Source organism: Peromyscus maniculatus, chromosome 4 (genome assembly GCF_049852395.1).
Source record: "Peromyscus maniculatus bairdii isolate BWxNUB_F1_BW_parent chromosome 4, HU_Pman_BW_mat_3.1, whole genome shotgun sequence".
NCBI classification, from domain to species: Eukaryota; Metazoa; Chordata; class Mammalia; order Rodentia; family Cricetidae; genus Peromyscus; species Peromyscus maniculatus.
Window position 1 is genome coordinate 43,016,232 of NC_134855.1, and position 22,404 is coordinate 43,038,635.

The 22,404-nt window shown below is 40.4% G+C and overlaps 1 protein-coding gene across 1 annotated transcript in view; it reads right to left on the reverse strand.

The window, feature by feature from the left end:
* Window positions 1-7,523: 7,523 nt before the first annotated feature.
* Slc38a11 (solute carrier family 38 member 11) overlaps window positions 7,524-22,404 on the reverse strand; it is a 51,725-nt gene continuing 36,844 nt past the window's right edge. Inside the window, exons 11-12 of the mRNA XM_006977169.4 lie at window positions 21,254-21,385; window positions 7,524-7,992 (exon numbers count right to left, since the gene is read on the reverse strand). Of these exons, the coding sequence (XP_006977231.1) occupies window positions 7,696-7,992; window positions 21,254-21,385 (429 nt within the window). The 3' untranslated portion in view covers window positions 7,524-7,695. The remainder of the gene's footprint in view (window positions 7,993-21,253; window positions 21,386-22,404) is intronic.

Below are 22,404 nucleotides of genomic sequence, written 5' to 3' on the forward strand. Positions count from 1 at the left end.
ACAAACAAACAAAACCCCACAAACAAAAGGGGTGGGGACTGAACTCATTTTGCAATGTTTTGAGACAATAGAGAACATCAAACCCAAGGACATAAACTAAACCTTTAGTTCACATTGCTGTTTATAGAGAGAACCATAGTTAAAACGTAGAGTTTAGGAAATTCTTTTTTAAATGATATGAGATGAGTCAGAATTTTTCCAAAGTCTGCTTCTCTGGGATAAAATATTTTGTATTTTTTTTTTCTTGAAGGGTGCTCTACTCTTTTCTTCCCCAGAACCTAACCAGGTCAGCAATGATGGGAGTTGATCTAAGGAGCCTGAGCTAAATTTCTTCTTCCGGAAATAGTCTTCTTATCCTTGGGCAAAACCAAATTTAAGAAATGATAAATACGTAGCCTTAGAAATAAGAAATTTCAAAGTCTTTCAAATTTTAAACTCTCAACTGAGCTATAAGTTGAGGAAGTGTTTTTAAATCACGTCCTTTGTTGCAAAGCTTTACTTCTTAGTGTCACATCAATAGAAATAGCTGAAGAGATCAGCACAGGTTAGGATGTGTGTGCTTGTGATAATCAGACTATTACATGTAATTTTTTGACAGTTCTATACATTGTAAGGCAAAACAAGAAGCCCACTTTAATTATCTCAACCAGCTCTTTGGATAAATGTCTATTTTACATAAAATTTATTGAATGACAATTATTATAGTTGGGAAAATCTAATAAAATATTTTGACTGCTATTGATACTTTTAATCAGTTTCTCTTTCATACTATAAAATTCATGCCAAATAATTACCTAGTAATTATTATAAGGCATAGTGCTACAGGTTACAGAGAACCTGCTTTTAAAATACAGTTGCATCTATTTCCCCTTCCCAGGGTGATCCATGCATCCCTTTTAGGGTCCTCCTTGTTAGCTAGCTTCTCTGGAGCTGTGGGTTGTAGTCTGGTTATCCTTTGCTTTACATATAGCATCCACTTATAAGTGAATACATACCATGTTTGTCTTTCTGAGCCTGGGTTACCTCCCTCAGGATGATATCTTCTAGTTCCATCCATTTGCCTACAAATTTCAGGATGTCATTGTTTTTCTCTGCTGAGTAGTACTCCATTGTGTAAATGTACCACATTTTCTTTATCCATTCTTCGGTTGAGGGGAACTCACGAATTCTAGACTGACAGCTGTGGAGCCTGCATGGGGCTGAACTAGGCCCTCTGCTTGTGGGAGAGAGTTGTGTAGCTTGGTCTGTTTGAGGGATCCCTGGCAGTGAGATCAGGATCCATCTCTCATGCTCAAGCTGGCTTTTTGAAGCCCACGACCTATGGTGGGACACCTTGCACAGCTTGAATGCAGGGGGAGGGGCTTGGTCCTGCCTCAACTGAATGTACCAGGCTTTATTGACTCCCCATGGGAGGCCTGACCCTTTTGAAGGAGTGGATGGGGAGAGAGGGGTGGGAGGGAAGGTTGGGGGAGAGGGGGAGAAGAGCTAGGAGGGAGAACTGTGGTTGGTATGTAAAATGAATAAAAAGTTAACAACAACAGCAGCAACAACAACAACAAAGACACAGTCTGTTCCCAAGGCCTTTTTGGCCTGGTTGGCTAGACAAGGTCCCTTCCTATTATCACAATGACAAACATTACAGAATTACAACGGAGGAAGGGACCGGTTAGGGCTGCGGAAGAGGGCATGTGGAGAGACTGACAGACTGATGGGATTTTGATGGTGGTGGGGTTGGGCATTTCAGATGGGAGAAGTGTCAGAATTGAGGGGCAAGTCTGAAAGGTAGTCAGAATGGTTTCAGGCCAAAGAAATGCTCACTGGTGTTGGAATAAGGGGATCCTTCTCTTGCAGTCATGGCCAGTGGGCCAGACAGGAGTATTGTGGCCATGTAGTGCAAAATTTGAATAGTTCCTGTGGAGTTTGTACTTCATCCTAGGAGAGTCTCAAGGAAAGATTTTGAACAACCAAATGACATTGCCAAAATGCAGGTTTAATGAGGCGGATCTTAAGGTGAGACACACACTATTTTGGAGAACAAAGAGTCTGAAGACAAAATGTTCAGATTAGGTGTCTTTCATGTGTCTGGTTGTAATTTGGTGAAGATTGGAATCAAGTTAGAATTCAGAATGAAGGACAGACCAAACCCAATGCTTGTTGGCCAGTATAGTTTTGCTTTAATGGGACACTTACACATTGCTATAAATGAATAATAATACAATGAAAATGCATAACGATAATCTATATGGTAGAGGAACAAACATTCCTGGAAAAATAATTATACATGAAAGTGGCATGAATTCTTTATCTGCATGATTTCATCAAGAACAAACCAGTTTTACTCACATGGTTTGTATAATATTTGAAGCAGAACATTCCACTGAGAATTTAAGGCCTTAGAATCTAACATTCTATATTTTTGAGGAACTGGTGTATTTCCTCCCATCTTCCGGTAAGGGCTATGAAGCTCAGACTCCGCAAAGCTGGCAGACTGAGACACAGGCTTTCAGCTGCACCACTACAGCTGTGTTGACTTTAGGCTACAGCCTCTCTTTTCCCCTTTGTTCCTAATTCCCCAGCCCCTCCCTACATCATGCTGGTATTTTGTCCTAACTCCTCCACAGATCTGGCATTCTGTGCCTGTGAGCAAATGTCTTCATCTAGCACTTTCTTTGCCCAAACCCTAAGCTTATAAAAGTGTGGTCCTTTACCAACATCACTAAGCATCACCTGACCACTTTTCAGACATGTGAATTTTCAGGCCCCACTAGAGAGAAGTAAACCTTGGGGAGAAGCCTGACTATCTACTGAACTGAGGTTTCCAGGTGATTCTGGCAGATGCTGAAGCTTGAAAGCCACTGTTCTAGTGGGCATTGGTCTAGTCAGTATGTTCTCCTGCTGATGGTGTCTCTTTTCCATTCTGTATGTTTGCTCCATTTTTTTCTGGTAAATTCTGTATGCACTCTCTAGAATATATAAATTCTTTTTTTTCTTTTGTCTTGGGTATTGTACCTTGAACCTCACACATGCTCAGTTAGTGTGGAACTATATTCCTAGCCCTTTTTTTATTTTTTCTTTTGAGACAGGGTGGTTTTGAACTTGTAATCCTCCTCATCTCAACTCCTGAGTAGCTAGGATTATATATCCATGTCATTTAGCCTGGTTTTATTTTTATATATATATATATATATATATATATATATATATATATATATATATAATTTAGCCTAGTGAGATACACACACACACACACACACACACACGCACACGCACACGCACACGCACACGCACACGCACACGCACACGCACACACTCCTGAAGGAAGGTGTCTAATGGTTGTAGTGAACTACAAGTCCCGAGAGCCACTGGCCTCTGGCTCCTGGGACTAGAGAGAAGCACCAGCACACCAGCACACCAGCACACCAGAATACCAGCACACCTGGCCCACAGGCCGCTTTCTTTGGTGGGCATTAGCACATCAACCTGCAGCTCCATGCTTGCCTTTAAGTGAATGTGTGACTTTAGCAGAGGACTAGTTGGGATTGTCTTGGATAACCTGGACTCAGACTCCTTGTAGGTAAAAAAGAGGTGATGAATGCTGCTTGTCACCTGTGCTGCTGGCACTGGAAATGGTCCAGAATCGAGGAACATTACCTGCTCTGAGTTCTGAATATGATTCCAGGCAGGACTGAAATGAAAGATTCTGAGCAAGCTGGCTAGGAACACAATTCCTAAAGGACACAGACGTGGTCTGAAGCATATATACTTCACGGCAGTGTGCTTTAGTGTGTCCAAACATCATTCTCATCAACACCTCTTTAAACTTTAGGAAGCACTTTAGAATTTAAAGGCGTGGCATCTTAATGAATTGGATGACAGCCTGTGAGCGGCTTTGTGAGCATCATGGAAGGAACGAGCTTTGGTAGAGATCTCTTACTAAATGAAGGCAGGACTCATGTGGATGGGAGGGTAGGCTTTATTTTGACACCCTGCTGCTCTGCATTCTTTCAGAATAGCTGCGAATCCCTAAGCTTTGTCCTATCACAGTGTGAAAGATGTTGGCAATACATGCTCCCAACAACTGGGTCAAAGGTGCTTCCGTTCTTCATTTGTTTAGTAACAAACAAACACCTGTTTATTGGATATTAAAGATGTATTTGGTTCCTACCAGGGGATTTTCATCTAGCTGCAGATTTAAGGTTAACGTGTCTGAAGTAATACCCAAAGTACAAGATTGTTAGGCATTAAATTGCATTATCCTTGATGTAGTTCATTCATTCTTGGTAGCCTCACCCATCTCTGATGACATTTTCTAATAAGTGAGTGGGCAGGTCAGTGGTTCCCAGTCTTTAGTCATCTATGGATAAGCTGCTGCAAACATCTCATATGTTTTATTAGTGTGGGATGAGAGTATCCTCATAACTATTTTAAAAGGCACCATTCTAAAAGTGTGTACTTATTGTAAAAATGGCATATTGGTTTATATGTGTGGCTCTTAATGGGACTGTAAAAATGTATAAATTAAATATTGGAAAACCATACAGTCAACAGAGCTTGTATTCCTGTAGATGATGCTTTACTGAAGAAAACTCACCACCAGTCCCTGGGCCTGTTAAAGTACATCCCTGGGGTTTCTTTGGGTCTTTCTTTATTGAGGACTCATTTGTATTATTTTTTAAATTATGTGTAAGTGTGGGTAAGTGTAGATGAAATTCTAAACAGTCTTAGTAAATAAGAAACACAGCCAAATACAGGGGTAATAGCCAAAGAGATCAGAGAATTAGTGAAGAGCCACTGACTACCCTTTAGCTTACCACCAAGTCATAGTTTCCCACACGAGAGAGCTTCTTCCTGCCTAACCTGCACTATTATTGCTTTCCTGTTCTGCCTTCTCATTGGCTCTAAGCCCAGCCACATGACTTCCTCGTCACTGCCTGTCTATACAGACCTCCAGGTCTCTATGGTTGGTACTGGGATTAAAGACTTGTCACCACGCTTAGCTGTGTCCTTGACCACACAGAGACTCTGCCTGCCATGTGTTTGGATTAATGGTGTTGGCTACCACCACCTGACTCTGCTTATGGCTCGATATGTGACCTCACTATGTGACCTCTGATCTCCAGGCAAACTTTATTTATTAACATACAAATAAAATCACATTTCAGCACAATTAAAATATTATCACATTTCCCCCTTTATTCTAATAAAAAGAAAAAAAGCTATAATTAATATAAGAAAAACTATATACAATAAGTATAATAACTATATACAATATATAAGCAATAAATACCTCAACAATGTCTGTTGTCTGTTGTCAAATGCAACCATTTGCATTTGACAAACTCAGAGAAAATATTCCATCATCCAGCTGCTGCCACCATGAGAAATAAGATGTAAAGTACTGGTAAGCCACAAGCCATGTGGCAACTTATAGAATAATAGAAATGGGTTAATTTAAAATATAAGAACTAGACAGCAAGAATCCTGAGCTGTTAGGCCAAACAGTTTAAATAATATAAGCGTCTGTGTGTGTATTTGGGTCTGAGTGGCTGCGGGCCCCGGGCGGGACTGGAGATAACTCCAGCTACAGGTAAGTACATATGAGCATAAATACCCAAGGAGGCCAGGTGTTGGATCTCCTGGAGCTATAGCTGCAGATAGGTATGAGAAGCATGATGTGGGTGTTGGGAATTGAACTGCAGTCCTTTGGAAGAGCAGCAATGCTAAGCTCCCAATGCTAAGCCATCTATCCAACTCCCTATAGGCCAGCGGTTCTCAACGAGGATGGGGGTGGGGTGAGGCAGTGGCAAATGACTGTTTCTCGGGGTTTACCTATCAGATACCCTGCATCATCAGGTTTTTACATTATGATTCATAACAGTAGAACAATTACAGTTATGAAGCGACAACAAAGTTTTATGGTTGGGATCACCACAACATGAGGGGCTGTATAAAGGGTTGCAGCATTAGGAAGGTTGAGAACCAGTGCTTCAGGCCTTCCTTACTGTGCTGTTTGATGACTCAAGGCTCAGCACTTGATTGAAACTACTGTGGACACGCACACACACACACACACACACACACACACACACACACACATTATATATATATCCATATATATGGATATTTGGCCTATGTATTAACTCTGCTTATGATATCATCTCATAATTTAGCAGCAGGATGGCCAAAACTGATTGAAATGTAGATACAAGGGTAAAAATTACCCTCTTGGTGGCACTTGATGTAAGGAAGCCATTGTGATGATCCTGATTTTCTTCTACCTATTACATATTTTTAAAGATATGAAGACATGAAATCCTTACTAAAAATAGAGGTTGCCTGTTGCAGACACAGCTGTTCCTCCCAGGTATCCCTAAGGATGAATGCTATAGATGCCTTGCCTCCAGCTCTCTGTTCCTTTCAGTTTGCTCCACTGCAAATAGCTATCTAACCCAGGGGCCTATTCTTCCCTAGAAACCCATATGCAATGACTCGTGGAGGCATCTGCAGGCCTGTTTGCCTGGGTGCTCAGAACAGGGCCATCAGCTTGTAGGAGAGTTCTGCTTTTCATCACCAGCTCTGCTTTGCTGCCCCTTCACCACTAATTACGGTTCCAAGTAAATACCCTGCATGACAACCTCTGCCACAGCACCTGCTTCCTGTCACTACACATGCCTTTAATCCCAGCACTCTCAGGAGGAAGAGACAGGTAGGTCTCCATGAGTTTGAAGCTAGCCTGCTCTACAGAGCCAGTTCCAAGCCAGCCAGGATAGCATAGTGAGGACCTGTCTCAAAAAACCAAACAAACCAAACAAACATCTCCTAAACAAAGCAACAGAAAACCAAACCAGGTCAATAAGAACTCCCAACTGTTCCTTGAGGTCCCAGAACAGCAAGGATGTCTGCTTTGTCCTAAATCGAGATTTAGGGTAAGCTTCTAGTCTCTTGATTCAGCTTCTGGTGGTCTTATATATATTCCTGCCATGCGGCAGCCTCAGCAGGTCGAAATCTGAAATGTAACCGATGGGTTAGACTACTGCCTCAGAACAATTAGAGTGTGTGTTTCTGTTTTAAAATAGCATATTTATCAAATTCTTACAGCGTGGGAAAGCCTGGAGATAATTTTGATATGCTACACAGGCTAGTTCTGCCCATCCACTTTATTATTTGTGTTTCTTAACAGAGAGGGCTTGTTGCTTATTCATCCAGGGACCCACTTCCCCGTAAACAAGGGATGTTCCCCAGGTTACAACAGAGAGCTTTCTCTTTGCTGCTGGGACAGCTGTCCTACTTAAGAGTTGTGTTTCCTTCTCTCTTCAGTTCTCCACACTCTTCAAACACTTGGTTTGTCCTGAAGGAAGCCATCCCCAGTTCTAATGTACAATCACCTACTTATTTGAAAGCACAATACAGTGGCTCACATACAAGAAAATAATGATTGGGGGACTGAAAGCAGATACGAATGGTTTCACTGGTCTTTCTCAACTAGATTAGTACAGTCACAAGAAAACACGTCTGTCACACTTTAAGGTAAAATATATATTCAAATTTCTTTATTTTTCATATTACTGTAAAGAGTAAGGACCCGCAAGTCTTGATACATGTCAGTGATCCCAAGTGACCAAGACTGACACACATGGATATTAGGAGGTGGCGTAGGCATCTCTGAAAACACACATTTTGTTTAAAGCAGCCAACTCACTGAAAGATGCTGTGGTTCAAAAGGGAAGGCTGTGTTGTCAGTTGAAGATGAGAACGGGAGATGTTTGGGAAGGAGATGTTGTCAGATGTCAAGCAATAGAACATTTCCTGCCCATGGGTACAGTCTTGAGGATTTGTAATGGCCATGACGAATCCCACAACCATCACCACCGCACCAACCGGAAGCATGACACAGGCCATTATCTTATCTGCATGTGTCCTTGGTTCTTCGGATAATTTCAGATAACATGCTGAGGGGATGATAAAAATCAAAGGAGCCGCACAGAGCGCACCCTGTGTGTTGAAGACAAGACACAAATTAATGTTAGAGGACTGAATTCTTTGTTTTTGTTTTTCATATTGTTTTGTTTTTCTGAGACAGGGTTTCACTATGTATTCAAGGCTGGCATCAAATTGGTGTGATTCTCCTGCCTCACCCTCCCAAGTGCCAGAATTTATAGACATGACCATCCCATGCATCCTCATTGTGTGCCACCCTGCCAGCCCCTCATATAGTTTTTAAAAAGCATTACAGAAACATTTAATTGGTGGTGGTGGGGATTGGCTCAATAGATAAAGATACTTGCCACCCTATAATGCAAGCCTATTGGTCTGATTTCCATCTCAGAAACAGAAACAAAGACGGAAGGTGAGAACTGATACTACAAAGTTGTCCTGTCTTCCATGCATGGGCCATGGCATGTGTGCTGTCCCACCTCCATATCACACATGCATATACACACTAATAATAAGTAAAATATTTAAAGTAGTCCAATGTTTTAAGAATTTTTCATTATACATATTAAAAGTTTTATAGGTTCAGTGAAGACAAACAGAAAACAACATGTTAAAGAAAGACTTAGTTGTAGGTTTTTCCCTTTCCAACGGAGTAGTTACAAATGAAAAAAGAGCAAAATAGGGTAACGTATAGCAAGCCCAGGGGCAGAGTAATAGACAATAAAGCGGACGAAAAAATGAACTTCTGGAAAACTTGAAACCCACTTTTCCAGTCACACCGTCTTCCCCAATGCTATCTAGAAATTCCTGTATCCCTACAAGGCCTTTCAAATCTGAGCGGTTTATCTGCTGTTTGTGTACAGAGAGGGACCCTGGGAAATCGGATGGGCATTTCTCTTTCCTCTTCGCCCACATCTGTTTGAACGTAGTGCCTGTGTGTGTCAGAAAGAAAAGTTTAACCCCCAGGCTTAGCATGAAATCCCATTTCTAAGTCTTCTTTCAAGTAAAGCTAAATGCATTAATTACCCCAGAAAATTGACAGCAGAACCAAATGACTGTGACTTGCTACACTCCCCCAACTCATTGCCAGTAAATCCAACCTAAGGGCAAATATCAGATTGAAAATTATGGGTAGTGGAGTTGTTTATTGTAAAAACAGGGACATGGACTGACTTCAAAAGGGAAGAGATTTTCCCTTTCAGTAGAACCAATTCTCACTAGAAACTTTACAAGTGTTGTAAATGTTAAAATTCACTGTCACATTTTCCTCCTCATGTCAAGTGCTAAATGCTAACTAAAACATTAAAATTTTATGATAAACATTTGTCATACACCATAAAAGTTTACTTTTTGGGTAAATCTCATTGTGTATATTCAGCAACACAGGGCTGTGGGACACATGTGGAAATCATGTTGCTATGATGGGACACACTTAGAACTAAACTCAATTACTTTTGAGTATGTGAAAAGAACTTCTGAATCTCTATTATTTAACCCAATTCTCCAATACAGGACACTGCTGCTAATTAGTCTTTCTTTTTTCACCTTCCACCTCTTGCCTTGTTAAGACCCTTAGTCTCCTACTCTGCATCCTCATCCCACACCTCTGCTTTTTCTCTCCACTTTCCCCCCAATGACCACATTTCCAGTCTCTGACTCTATTTGTATTTAAAAAATAAATTCCACATACTTAGCAAGATCATGCAGTTGTTTTTTCATTCTGTGTTTAGCTTGTTTCACTTAGCATAATGCTCATTCGCACAGTGTCAAAAGGCAGGGTTTCCTTCTTTTTAATGCTGAGTTACATTCTATTGTATGTATAAGCTCTGTTTTCTTTACTCATTCATTGTGGATAGACACAGAGGTTGTTTCCTTATCTTGGCCAATGCAGATAATGCTGCAGTGAACATGGTGTACAGATATGGGTATGAGATGGTCAGTCCATCTCCTTTGGGTATAAACCTTGAATAGGGACTGCTAGCTCTGTGGTAGTCATTTTTTTGAACTGCTTTAAAAAACCTCTATAATTTTTCCATAATAGATGACAATCTACATTCCTACCAAGGGTTACCTCAGCTAATACTTGTTTTCTCCTGTCTTTTGATGGTAGCATCATAATAGGTGTGAAATGATTTGTCAATAGTGGTTTTACTCTGTAGTTTTCTGAGGACTTTATTGTACTTGATTATACCTGCCATCTATTTTTATGTTTCCTTGGAGAATGGACTGTTCAGGTTATTTGCCTTTTATTTATTTATTTTTTTAAAGTCAAGTTCCTACTATGTAGCCCTGGCTAGCCTATACTCATTATGTAGACCGGTCTAGCCTCTAACTCACAGAGATCTTCCTGCCTCTTCTTTCTGAATGAGTGCTTGGATTAAAGACATGTGCCACCATGCCTTATCATTTATTTATTTATTCATTCATTCATTTATTTTCTTACTTCTGAGACAGGGCCTCATTAGTCGCACAGCATTTTTAAATGTATCCTCTAGGAACAACCAATGCAAACCAAATTTGAAATTGGGTGATATAAAATTACAGATTATACCTTTAACATCTGTAAAAGAATGAGTTTCTCAGTTCTAGCCAATAAAATCATATGTCTCATACTAAATGTCTTCTCCATACTATAAAGCTTTCAATTGTATACTTTCTTTTTTTAGTGTTTTTTTTTTTTAAGTTACAGATAAATGACTTTGTGGAATCAGACTATCCAAGGTAGTATCTAAAATTTTGAGGAAGAATGCCTAAAAATATTTCTATAGTAAGAGGTACAAGAATAACAAAATACTAGGAGGTACTGATACTGCATTCTAATTTAAAATATATAGGGCTAAGGAGAGGGCTCAGTCATTAAAGTTATCACCATGCAAGTGTGAGGACCCGAGTTCTGGTCCCCAGAACCCATGGAAACACCAGGTAGATGTGGTGACCTACTTGTAATTAGTTCTAGCCTTTGAAAACAGGATGCAGACAGGACCTCAGAGCAAGGTGGTTAGAGACTTATAATATTGGTGTTTGGTTGAGAGACCCAGCCTCAACAAACAAGGAAGAATAGTGGTTGGAGATGATTCCCTACATCACCTTGGGCCTCACGTGAATGTGCATAAATACTCAAACACATATGAGCCCATATACATGCAAACATGTATATATACACATTCATGCCACACACACAAAGATAGAAAAATAAAAGTAAATATACATAGTGTTGTTTTGCCATATAGCCCTTGAATAGACATAAATATCTATGAAAGGTACATAGCAAATAAAAAATAATCAAATGGCTGAAATTAAATGGACAACATAATACTTTGAATTAAGTTATGAAAAACATTATGGAAATGAATCTGCATTTTTAAAAAGTATAAGCCTCTAATATCTTTGAAGTAAGAAATTGGGTAGTGAAAGTTATACAAACCTCTACACACTGGTTTGTGTGTCTAGACACTGCTTTTTGTAGGAGCCATGTGTGAGGCTAACTCATCTAGAACAGAGAGTGTGAAGCTGCTGTCTGGAAGGAAACTGCCACCTGCTTCTGCTCAGATGTTGTCGTCAGCCAGGCTTTTTGGGACTCTTCCAAACTTAACTTGCTGGGCAGGCAAGGCAGTGGGTGTTATGGTAGTGTTATGATTCTTATGAGTTGCTGTGGTGACTTGAATGAGTATGGCCCCCTCAGGTTCATGCACTTGACTGCATGGTCCCCAGCTGGTGGAACTGTTTGAGAAGGATTAGGAGGTGTTGCCTTGTGGGAGGAGCTGTGTCACAGGGGCAGGCTTTCAGTTTTCAAAAGCCCACACCATTCCCACTTAAATCCTCACCTGGTGCTGTGTCTCAAGATGTGAGCTCTCAGCTACTGCTCCATCACCATGCCTGCCTGCCTGCCACCATGCTCCCTGCCACGATAGTCTTAGATGCCAACTCTCTGGAACCATGAGAACTAATTAAATACTTTCTTTTGTAAGTTGCCTTTGGCATGGCATCTTGTCACACCATGGTAATTAATAACATAAAAATAAGCTGGGAAAGTGACAATTACAGAACAAATGTGACAGCTGATATTTGCACTGAAAGAAGCCCAGTTGACTGTCTTGTCCATGTTTAGCTACTTTCTAGATGGTGTGAAAGCTTGGTTTTGCTAGAAGTCATGATGGGAACTCAAGACCAACAGGAAAATGAGAGTCCACTTCCCTTTCAATATACTCTATGTTAAGGAGTCCAGACTGTTAATCTATTTAATGTGGAACTGTCTGATGACACACCAGCAACTTTGGAAATTGCTTGGCAGGTCATAAAACTATAACTGCTAATTAGGGACATTAGGGATACAAATTTCATCTTATTCATAAAGGCAGGTCAATTCCATCCATTGCTGATGCCAGGATATTTTGCAATTTGCATCATCATGGAAAGAACAAGAGGTCTGTAAGACATTTACAAACAATACTGATCATAAAACTGTGTTTTGTTGTCTAAATAGAACCTGTTAAATGATGCAAGAAGAAGCTACAAACTACATAGAAAAAAATTAATCCCAGTAGGACAGTGGAGCCATGCTGAAGAGAGAGTTTTCCATCAGCCTCCGGGTCCATCAGGAATCACTCTCACCAGAACTACTTCTGGGATCCCTCCCTGGCATGGTCACACCTTTCGTCCATGAGACAAGATTGGTGATCAGCTGCATCTGCCCATCACCATGGTATTCTGGCTCCTTAAGGCTGGGGGTTGCCAAGTAGAACTCATGTCTGAACTGCTACTTCACACTGTTGGAGGTTCCAGGCCTCCAGGGCCTTCAGGAGTGAGGTGTTGTAGACTGGGGGGTGGGATCCATTGCTAGGGATGAGGGCAGAATCTCACTGGGCCCCTCGCTGTTGCTGTCCAGTAGGAGAATCAGCCACGAGGGTTGGTGCCAATGGCATGGACCCCAGGTGCCAGGGTTGGCAGACAGGGTTTCCTTAGTCATGTGCATCAATCCTATCTGGGTGACTGTAGTGAGGAGAAGCCCCCCAGGCCCTTGGACATGATGAGGGTGATAAGTGTGACCCACTTCTGATAGCCCCTGCCTCTGTCCCTGTTCATACCCCTGAAGGAAGTGAAGTATTCGGCTTCACTGGGTATAGAGACACAGCTTCAAAGGCCCTGTAAGAGACCAGCCTGCCAGCTGCTCCTCTCTACCAGCCAGAAGGGGCCACAGGAAGATGGACAGGATCCATGTTCCTCAGAGAGAAAACTCAGGCCTGGGGATTATAGGGAGTGAGAACTGGTGGTTTAAAGGTGGAGCTTTCTGGGAAGCTCCTTTCTCCTTGCTATGGGTCCTTGCCTCCCTAGCAAACCTTCTGCCCTTCAGCCTCCAGAGTATACCTAATGACTCCCTTCCCTGGGGCGACTCCTGATAAAGCACAACTTCCTGCAGGACAGGGCCACTATTCCCTAACCCCTCCAACCCCCACCATGTGGCCATATATCAGTAGTTCCTGGTTCCCTTGGCTATGCTGAGGAGCAGGTCTTGATCTCCCTGAGCCCTTCCTCTGTCCTCCTCTTGTCCCCGCCCCTCACCACTGCTAATATCTCAAAGCAGAAATGGAAAAAAAAAAAGACAAAAATCTATCTTTTAAATTTCTTCTTTATAATCATTTGATGCTCACGAAAGTTATTCCTATATCTTAGGAAAAAATAAAAGGCTCTATCCTAGGAAGTATGCCAACGTGCGCTCTGGTTTGCTCACCCAATGATCACATCTCTCTGTCTGGGTTCTCGTTGGCCTGCGTTCTTTCTGCCAAGCAAGCAGCATACAATGCTTTGGGGGTTGGTTCCTGTGGCCACAGCACCAGCTGTTCCATTATTTTTTTCCTCTTTGTTCCACAAGTAGAAACCCATAGGGCCCAATTACTGCAGATACCTCTCTTCCCTAACAGCAACATCCAGCCAAGATGCTGGAGTCCTGCAACAGAACAGGTCAAGGACTTACTTTCTTTGCTTTTAAAATGGACGCTTTAAAATGGAGAATGCCTCTGATTGAGAATATTTAATTGCTGTCCTTTGCTATGAAAACAATGAAACAAAGGTGAAATTCTAAACGGGCTCTGAATCTTACCAGGTAACCCAAACAATTTAGCCTGTATTTACTTAGTTTTATAAATAACAGCATTTCTCTGATTTTGCAAGTTCTGATTCTAACACACGTCTCATCTTTGTGGGTGACTGTGATATCTGAAAAGCCACAATAGAGAAGTATTTCTAACATGATTAGCAACCATGACAAGACCTTGGGTTGGCATTTACATCTCCACACAGAAATTCTATTAACTAATGTGAAAGCTATAAACAAAAAAGCAGGAAAAAAAATCTTTAGTTCCTATTTGCTTACAGCCTGGTATTTAATTTAGTTTATTAAAAAAATCATTTCATATGTAGTATGGATTATTCTTAAAACTTATTTAAAGATACCCCCCCAAATACACACGCGCACACGCACACACACAAAATCATTTTTCTGTGCTATGGATAGGATGCAGACCCTTGCATAAATTAGACAAGCAATCCATCACTGAGATGTATCCCCAGTTTTTGTATGTGCAATGAATGTGGTGTATTCATATGTATGTATTCATATGTGTTCATGCGTGTGGAAGCTAGAAGACAACTTTGGGTATCCTGTTACATGGATCTCTGACTTATTTCCTTGAGACAGGGACTCTCATTGAGTCTGAAGTTGCTGTTTCAGCTAGACTGACTAGCTATTGGGGACAGAGAAATGTTTCGGTGGGAAGAGCACTTGTTGCTCTTGAAGAACTACCCCAGGTTCAGTTCTAAGCACGCACATATACATGTAGTCTGAAGGTTTCTCTGGACCCACCAGGCCCACAGTTCCACAGCCACTTATAAAATAACTACTCAGAGACTTATATTAATTACCAATTGCATGGCACATGGCAGGCTTCTTGATAGCTACCTCTTATAACTTAAATTAACTCATTTCTATTAAATTATATTTTGCCACATGTTCCATGGCTTACTGGTCTGCCAGCATGTTGTTCCTTGGTCATGTGTGAGGGTATTTCCTGTGTGTATGGATGAAATATGACCAGTCTGCTTCCTGAATGTCAGGCTGGCTTCATCCTTCTACTGCTGTGACTTCCCAGTCATGATGAGCTGTGAGCCAGAATAAGTCTTTTCTTTCTTAAGTTGCTTTGTCAGGATATTTTATCACAGCAACAGGAAAGGAACTGCTCTAGGGGCACATGATTTCAGACATTGATACAGTATAGTTGAAATGTTATTACTACTGACAACACTGTGATGTGTATGTGTGTGTGTGTGTGTGTGTGTGTGTGTGAGAGAGAGAGAGAGAGAGAGAGAGAGAGAGAGAGAGAGAGAGATATTCCTTAATTTATCTCCTGCTTGCTTCTATTCTACTGAATACTCTTGTGTTCATGAATATTTATAGAAACAGGTCCTAAACTGTGGTCACAAGGCATAATCATTCATGTAATAATTTGAGCCCATTGTTCTCAGCACACTGCCCACTGTGGTAGACCATTGAGAAAATCATTAAATATGTGTATCTTCAAAGAGCTTACCATTTGGTAAGAAAAGATAATTCATGGACAGTTGTAGATGTAACCAACCGTCTTATTAAATAAGAAACACAGAACCAATGTAAAAGAGAAAGCCAAGAGATCAGAGCTCAGAGCTAAAATCTCACCCTTCCTCCTGCGGTGGTCCTACCTTCCCAAAAGACAAATAGCGCCCAACGTGGGGCAAGAGTTTCTGCCTAAAACCTGAGAAAAGATTCTAAAACAGAGCTAAAAACAGTTTCCTAATTGTCTCTCCCAAATGAGTGGCAGCTTGCCAGTTTGAGCTGCTGGTGCGTTCCTAGCGTGTGTGCTCGATCTGCAGTTTGGCAGGAATGAGGCCTCCGCAAGTGGCACATTAAGCTGCATGGTGGATTTAGCCTTTGCTAGTACAAAACAAAAAAGTTTCTGGGCTACACGCTGCTTTCATAAAAACATAGACCCACTATTTCTGAGAGTTGATGGCTCCCAGAGCTGGCAGAAAATGTACCACCGCCATGTTGGGAAGCTGAAGTGGGCAGAGCCAGCAGCCCCAGTGCTGTTTCAGGCTCAGAAGGCTGCAGTTTAAAGCAATAGGCTCAAGGTAATATAAAAAATAAGCCACGTAAAGATGGCTACCACACAGAGAATCTGGATTATGTTCTCTTTGATATTCAAAACTAAAGAAAAACATTTGATTGCAAAAGCTGTTGAGTTATGCCAAAATGTGTATTTTAAAGGTACCTTGACTTCAAAATTTGGCTATAAGGATATGTTGCTTTGGAAAAGAGGCTCTGCTTTTGTTTCTACAGAAAGTCAGAGGCTATGGATTTGTTCCAGATTAAGATACATCAGGTTTGACCAGCCAAGACCACCTGAAAGGTCTCTGATGACACCATGGCCCAGATGATTCAACATCCAGAATTCTTTCAAGGCAACTGGCTCAGATGATACAGCCTCACGGGCTACTCCATGATCCTTAAATTTTCTTTGTGTCCCCATAATATACAGCACCTCCCTCCAGCAGGAAGTAGTAAGAAAAGCTACGCCCAAATTACCAAATATACCAAGCTGGCTTTGGAGATGTGTAAAAGTTAAAACCTTCCTTTTTAAAAAAAGAAAAGGGGAAGTGCTGTGGGATGGTCTGTATGTCAAATTGTTCTGATTGGTCAATAAATAAAACACTGATTGGCCAGTGGCCAGGCAGGAAGTAGGTGGCCAGGCAGATAGTAGGTGGGACAAGGAGAGAGGAGAATTCTGGGAAGCGGAAGGCTGAGGCAGAGAGACACAGCCAGCCGCTGCCATGACCAGCAGCATGTAAAGACGCCGGTAAGCCACCAGCCACGTGGCAAGGTATAGATTTATGGAAATGGATTAATTTAAGCTATAAGAACAGTTAGCAAGAAGCCTGCCATGGCCATACAGTTTGTATGCAATATAAGTCTCTGTGTTTACTTGGTTGGGTCTGAGCGGCTGTGGGACTGACGGGTGACAAAGATTTGTCCTGACTGTGGACAAGGCAGGAAAACTCTAGCTACAGACAGTTCAAATATCATGTGTTCTAAGATCTTATATAAAAGTTATTTCATTAAGTTAAACAGGGACCATTTACAGAAATCAAGACTGTTACATGATTTGATTTCTGGTTTATACCCCCTCTCCATTTATTTTAGAGATGAGGTCTTGCTATACTGCTCAGACTGGTTCAAATGATCCCCTTGCTTAGTCTCCTGATAAGCTAACTTGCTGGAACTACATGGCTGCATCAACATACCAAAGGAAGCCTTTTTCCTGTTGTTTATGCAATGGAAAATTCCCCAGTGTCCCTTTTCCATTTGTTATAAGAAAAGTCCAAATTAGTTGCTCCTCAGCAGGCTCTCCTCCTTCTTTTGTCTGGAACTTCAAGTCACACTGGCATTGGAAAGAATAGTGAGGTAAGTTTGAATGATAAACTCTCCTTTATCCTGCAATTCTCATAGTCAGTAGTGCACATGAACTGGAGTTTCTCCTGCATAACTCTGGCCTCCCTGTGGTGCATGACCAGGAGATACTAACTGGTTTCATTCCGATTAGAAATCCTGTAATGCTTGTGGGAGAGGGAAGAATAGTAATTCTGCATTAGTGGTTTTCATTCCATTGCCATCTCATCAAATGGCACCATTACCTAGCTTCACAAAATAGAATGGAATCATTCTTGATTCCACTTGATCTTGATGTTCTTTTTTCTCCCTCTATGTTCCCAATGGAATCTGTCACCAAAAGTGTGTTAATTTGTGTGTGTGTGTGCGTGTGTGTGTGTGTGTGTGTGTGTGTGTGTTCTTCATCATCCATACAGCAGCTGAATAGTCATGTTAGTGAGAAAGGTTAGATTCTTTCAAATTTTCTTCCATCACTCTATTTCTACTGTGTAATACAGAGTAATTGCTCAATGACTATATGGTCATTGAATAAATGAGTTAGAAGTTATAGTTGACAAGAGTCTTCACAGGATTTAGGCAAACATAGAACAATAATCAACGTAGGAAAAGGAATGAATGGAAAAACAGACAGGGTAAAGGAGAAGAGAAAAAATGATATGGCACAGTCACAGAATTGAAAATAAATCTGGCAGCTAAGGGAGCCTTTGGAGAAGTACATTGGAAATAAGTTTCAATAAAGGCAAGGGCTAGGTTACAGAACAAACAGCATTTCCAATTACTTTGAAAGAAAAAGATCAGTTCAGACATGACACAATAGAGACCTACATCTATGTGGATAGAAATGACAAATGTCTGGGGAGAGAAAAAACATATTTAAAGGAAAAGAAGTTTGGGTCACCCAAAGTGATTATGTAATTGGGATAGACTTTTATTCTTTCTATAATTTCAACATGCTGTGGATTATGCTCATTGTTAATAAAAAACTGACTGGCTGATAGTAAAGCAAGAAGAGATTGGCCAAACAGCCTGACACAGAAAGAATGATGGGAGGAAGAAGGGTAGAGTCAGGGGTGTCAGGAGAGATAACAGCCAGCTGCCGAGCAAGCAGGGCATGTAAAGATGAGGTAGCAAGCCATGAGCCACATGGCAAAGCATAAATAGAAACATGGGTTAAATTAAGCGTAAGAGTTAACTAGTAACACGCCTGAGCTATTGACTGAGCATTTATAAGTAATCTTAAGCCTCTGAGTCAGTTATTTGGTAATGGGCAGTCAGGACACCAAATGCCTGTTTACATCTGGCAGCCCAACGTGGGGCATGTACATCCACAGAAAGCCTAAGAAAGCTTAAAAAAACTGGTGGAGGGGGTTCTAGAACACAGAAATGGAGCCAAGAACAACTTCATGGTTCCTGTCTCTCACACAGGCTGAGGTATAGAGAGACACATCCCCTGGTCACAGTGTATAGACTTGAGCTACAGCATGGCAGATTCCTGCAGTCACACACAGGCTGCTGTATAGAGAAGCATCTCCCAGCTCTGCACTGCATGGTGGGTTTAAGGTTTTGCTCATGCAAACAGAGAAGGTCGCAGATGCACAGTAAAAACAGATTCAGACAAAACAAACAAACAACAACAACAACAACAACAACACCCCTCTAAATGGGTTACAGTGTGTTTAAGACTATACATAGGCTTGGGAGAGAGAAGAAAAAGGGTAGAGACAGTGACAGATTATAAAAATAATTTAAAAATAATAAAATAAAATCCTTAAAAAAGAAATAAAGTAATAAAAACTATATAAAGTCATGTAAAGAAGTAATCTAGAAAACTATGCCCACATTCCCAAAATATTGGTTATAAATATTTGTCTTCATTTAAAAAGGGTTGGTAAAATTGTTATTGGTCATAGTCAATCTCTTTCTAAAAGAAGAAAGGGGGATATAAAATAGAAATGATGGGGGCAAAGGGTAGATTATTGAATCTACTTTAATCCAAAAAAAAAAAACAAAAAACAAAAACCAACAACTGTTAAACTCAAAATATTTTACATTGGTATGGATTCTAGTTTATTGATACAAATTTAAAGTTAATTTTGTTACACTGTATGTATATTTCTACACTTGTTTAAGGTATTATGTTTATGCAGCTTAATTAAAAATGTAATGTATAATTAAGAAATACAAATTAATAGTCATCTATAATAGTCAAACTTATAGTCATGTTAGTTAGGTTTTCTAGGTATACAAGATATATTTTAGATAGATATGTAATCTTCAAACACTTTAAAGACCTACAGAATATGGCATTTAAAATGTTTTAAGAACTTAGACTTTTCATGACAATATCTGCTGGCACTAATAAACTCAAGGAAAGATGATGGACATCAAAGAAACTCCATATGGAGTTTGTTTTCTTTATGGCAAAAGCTAGCCATGTGGGCAAAGAAACTGCCCTTGCCTTAATTGCTGACAGTTACTGTTCAAACTGGGTCAGCAGAATGCAAGAAAGGTGACTGCCAATACAAGGTAGGACAGTCCTTCAGAATTCCCTGCTTCATAGGAAGTCTGTCAGATATGCTAGGCCTGTAGGCCAGAAATGGATGCCCCAACATTACAGAGAAACCTTGGGTGACTGTCTAGGTAGCCAGCTATTTCTGTCATTTCTAACATTTTTTGGAAGTCTCTTGCCTGTATTTCCTGCTTACTCAGGTAATATTTCCTTCTCAGGTCTTTGAAGGAGTTGAAGACTATACTTATAATTATAAGTTATAATTATGGTTTTCCTTAGCTATGATATAGGCAAATTAGATATGAAACTTTAGACTCACCAAGATAAGATGGATAATTGAGTGTTTTCTCTGATTTTGTCAAATACAAATAGACTAGATATTGTAACTATAATTCTTGCTTGATAACTGTTTTGTTGTATGTAATTTTACTATGTTAAAGTTAAAACCTTCCTTTTTGAATAGACAGAAAGGGGGAAATGCTGTGGGATGATCCTTCTGTTCGCTGTGAATATGCATTACTCTCATTGGTTAATAGTAAAGCTGCTTGGCCTATAGCAAGGTAAGATAAAGTTAGGCAGGACAATCAAACTGAGGTATTGGATGAAGAAGGGCAGAGTCAGGAGAGACACAAATCAGCTGCTCCAAGAAGCAAGATGCCAAGGATTGGTAAAGCCATGGGCCATGTGGCAATACATAGATTAATAGAAAGGGATTAATTTAAAAGTAAGAGCTAATTAGTAATAAGCCTGAGCTATTGACCAAGCATTTTGTAATTCATATAAATTTTTGTGTTTATTTGGGACTGGGCAGTCGGGACAGAAAAACTCTGCCTCCGTTTACATCAACAAGTCCACCAGACATTTCAATTCCACATACAGTAAAGGGTGTAGTCAACTTGAGAAATACCTGGGTAGTACAGGGACAAGACTTGCAACCAAGGAATTTTTGACACTTTTAGTCAGACACATTTTTGTTGTGAGGAATTGTTCTGAACATCATGAGATGTTTTTGGTGTTCCTGGCTTCTTCTCACTCTATACCCATAGCATTGCCACCCTGTTAGACAATCAAAGATTTCTCTGGACATTACAAATGCCACCCTCCTGGGTGGGGAGTAAAATCACCCCCTTTGAAAAGCACTGTCAAAAAGCATATGCTTTCATAAACAGCAGAGTATCATCATTATCAATATTTATTATTATGTTGCAAACAGATTCCCATTATACTTCAGAATGTGATACTTTAAAAAAAGAGGAAAGCACATTTGGTATTAGATGGAAACATTTTAAATGAGATTTTCAGAAAGGATGGAGCAAATCTTTCAATGTACTTACATTGAGTTCTAAAACTATTCCAAGGCAATCAATCAGCAATGACACCAGCGTGGCTGCAGTAATGATAACCACTGTTAAGATGATGTGGAACACTGATGAAGGATTCCCACCAAAAAACACATTGGCAATTACCTGGCAAATAAACAGGGCAGGTTGAGAGGTATTCTTGAGGCTTCCTAGAATCAGTAAGAGGCTTTCACACTAGCACTATGACTATATAAGTCACCAACAATAAGGCAACTTATCAAACCTTAGATCACTAGGAATGTTTCTGTCTTTTCAAAGAAATTGCACATTATAGCAATAATGAATATTCTTTGCTATGAATGTTGTCAGCCAGTGTCCCATGCTGTAGACTCAGAGCATGGCATACCAGTGTTGTAATGCACACATTTTTTTAAGGATAAGAAAGCTCTGAAAGTTGCCTTATCCTTCTTGAGCTGGGAAGATTGCCACTAAAACAAACTACAAATACTAATTGGTTATTTAATGGCCTATAAGGAAAGTGTTAGGACTTACCCTATTAATAATACTGGATGAGTGCTGTCCTTTATTAAAAGGAAATCAATTTTATACAAATGCATCCCACAAAGAGGAAAGGCAAATTAAGGATAGTTTATCATTATTTTCCATGAATATATAGATCAGAAAGCTAATCTATAGTCTATTGAATGCATCCTACTCTGATAAATTTACAATAAGAGGATGTCAAAGGAATGATTCCTATTCTCAAGAATTGACATCCCAATAGAAGACCCATAACTCATATAAAGAAACAAACAGAGAACAGTTTGGGGCAGGATGAAAAAGACCAAATAGAATTTAGAAGGCTCTTCAGTTGTCTAGAATGGTCTCCTGTTGGGGAGTAGAGGAAGCCCTGGATGAATGTGTAAGGAGAAGATGAAGACCTGAGTGAATCTGTAATGTTGACATAAGCACAGCCATGTCAATGACCCCAGTGCCTCAGACCAATGTGATTGGTAAAACTTCCCCAAGTCCATGTGCAAATGTTGACAGAAAGTACACTCTGTCACGTGTTCTTCCTCCTAGATGTTTACAGCCTGAGATCTCCCACCGGGACTAGCTACCCCCTCCTTATTCTGTATATAATAAACACGATAGTTTCTGGACTGTCATAGTCGGTGCCACCA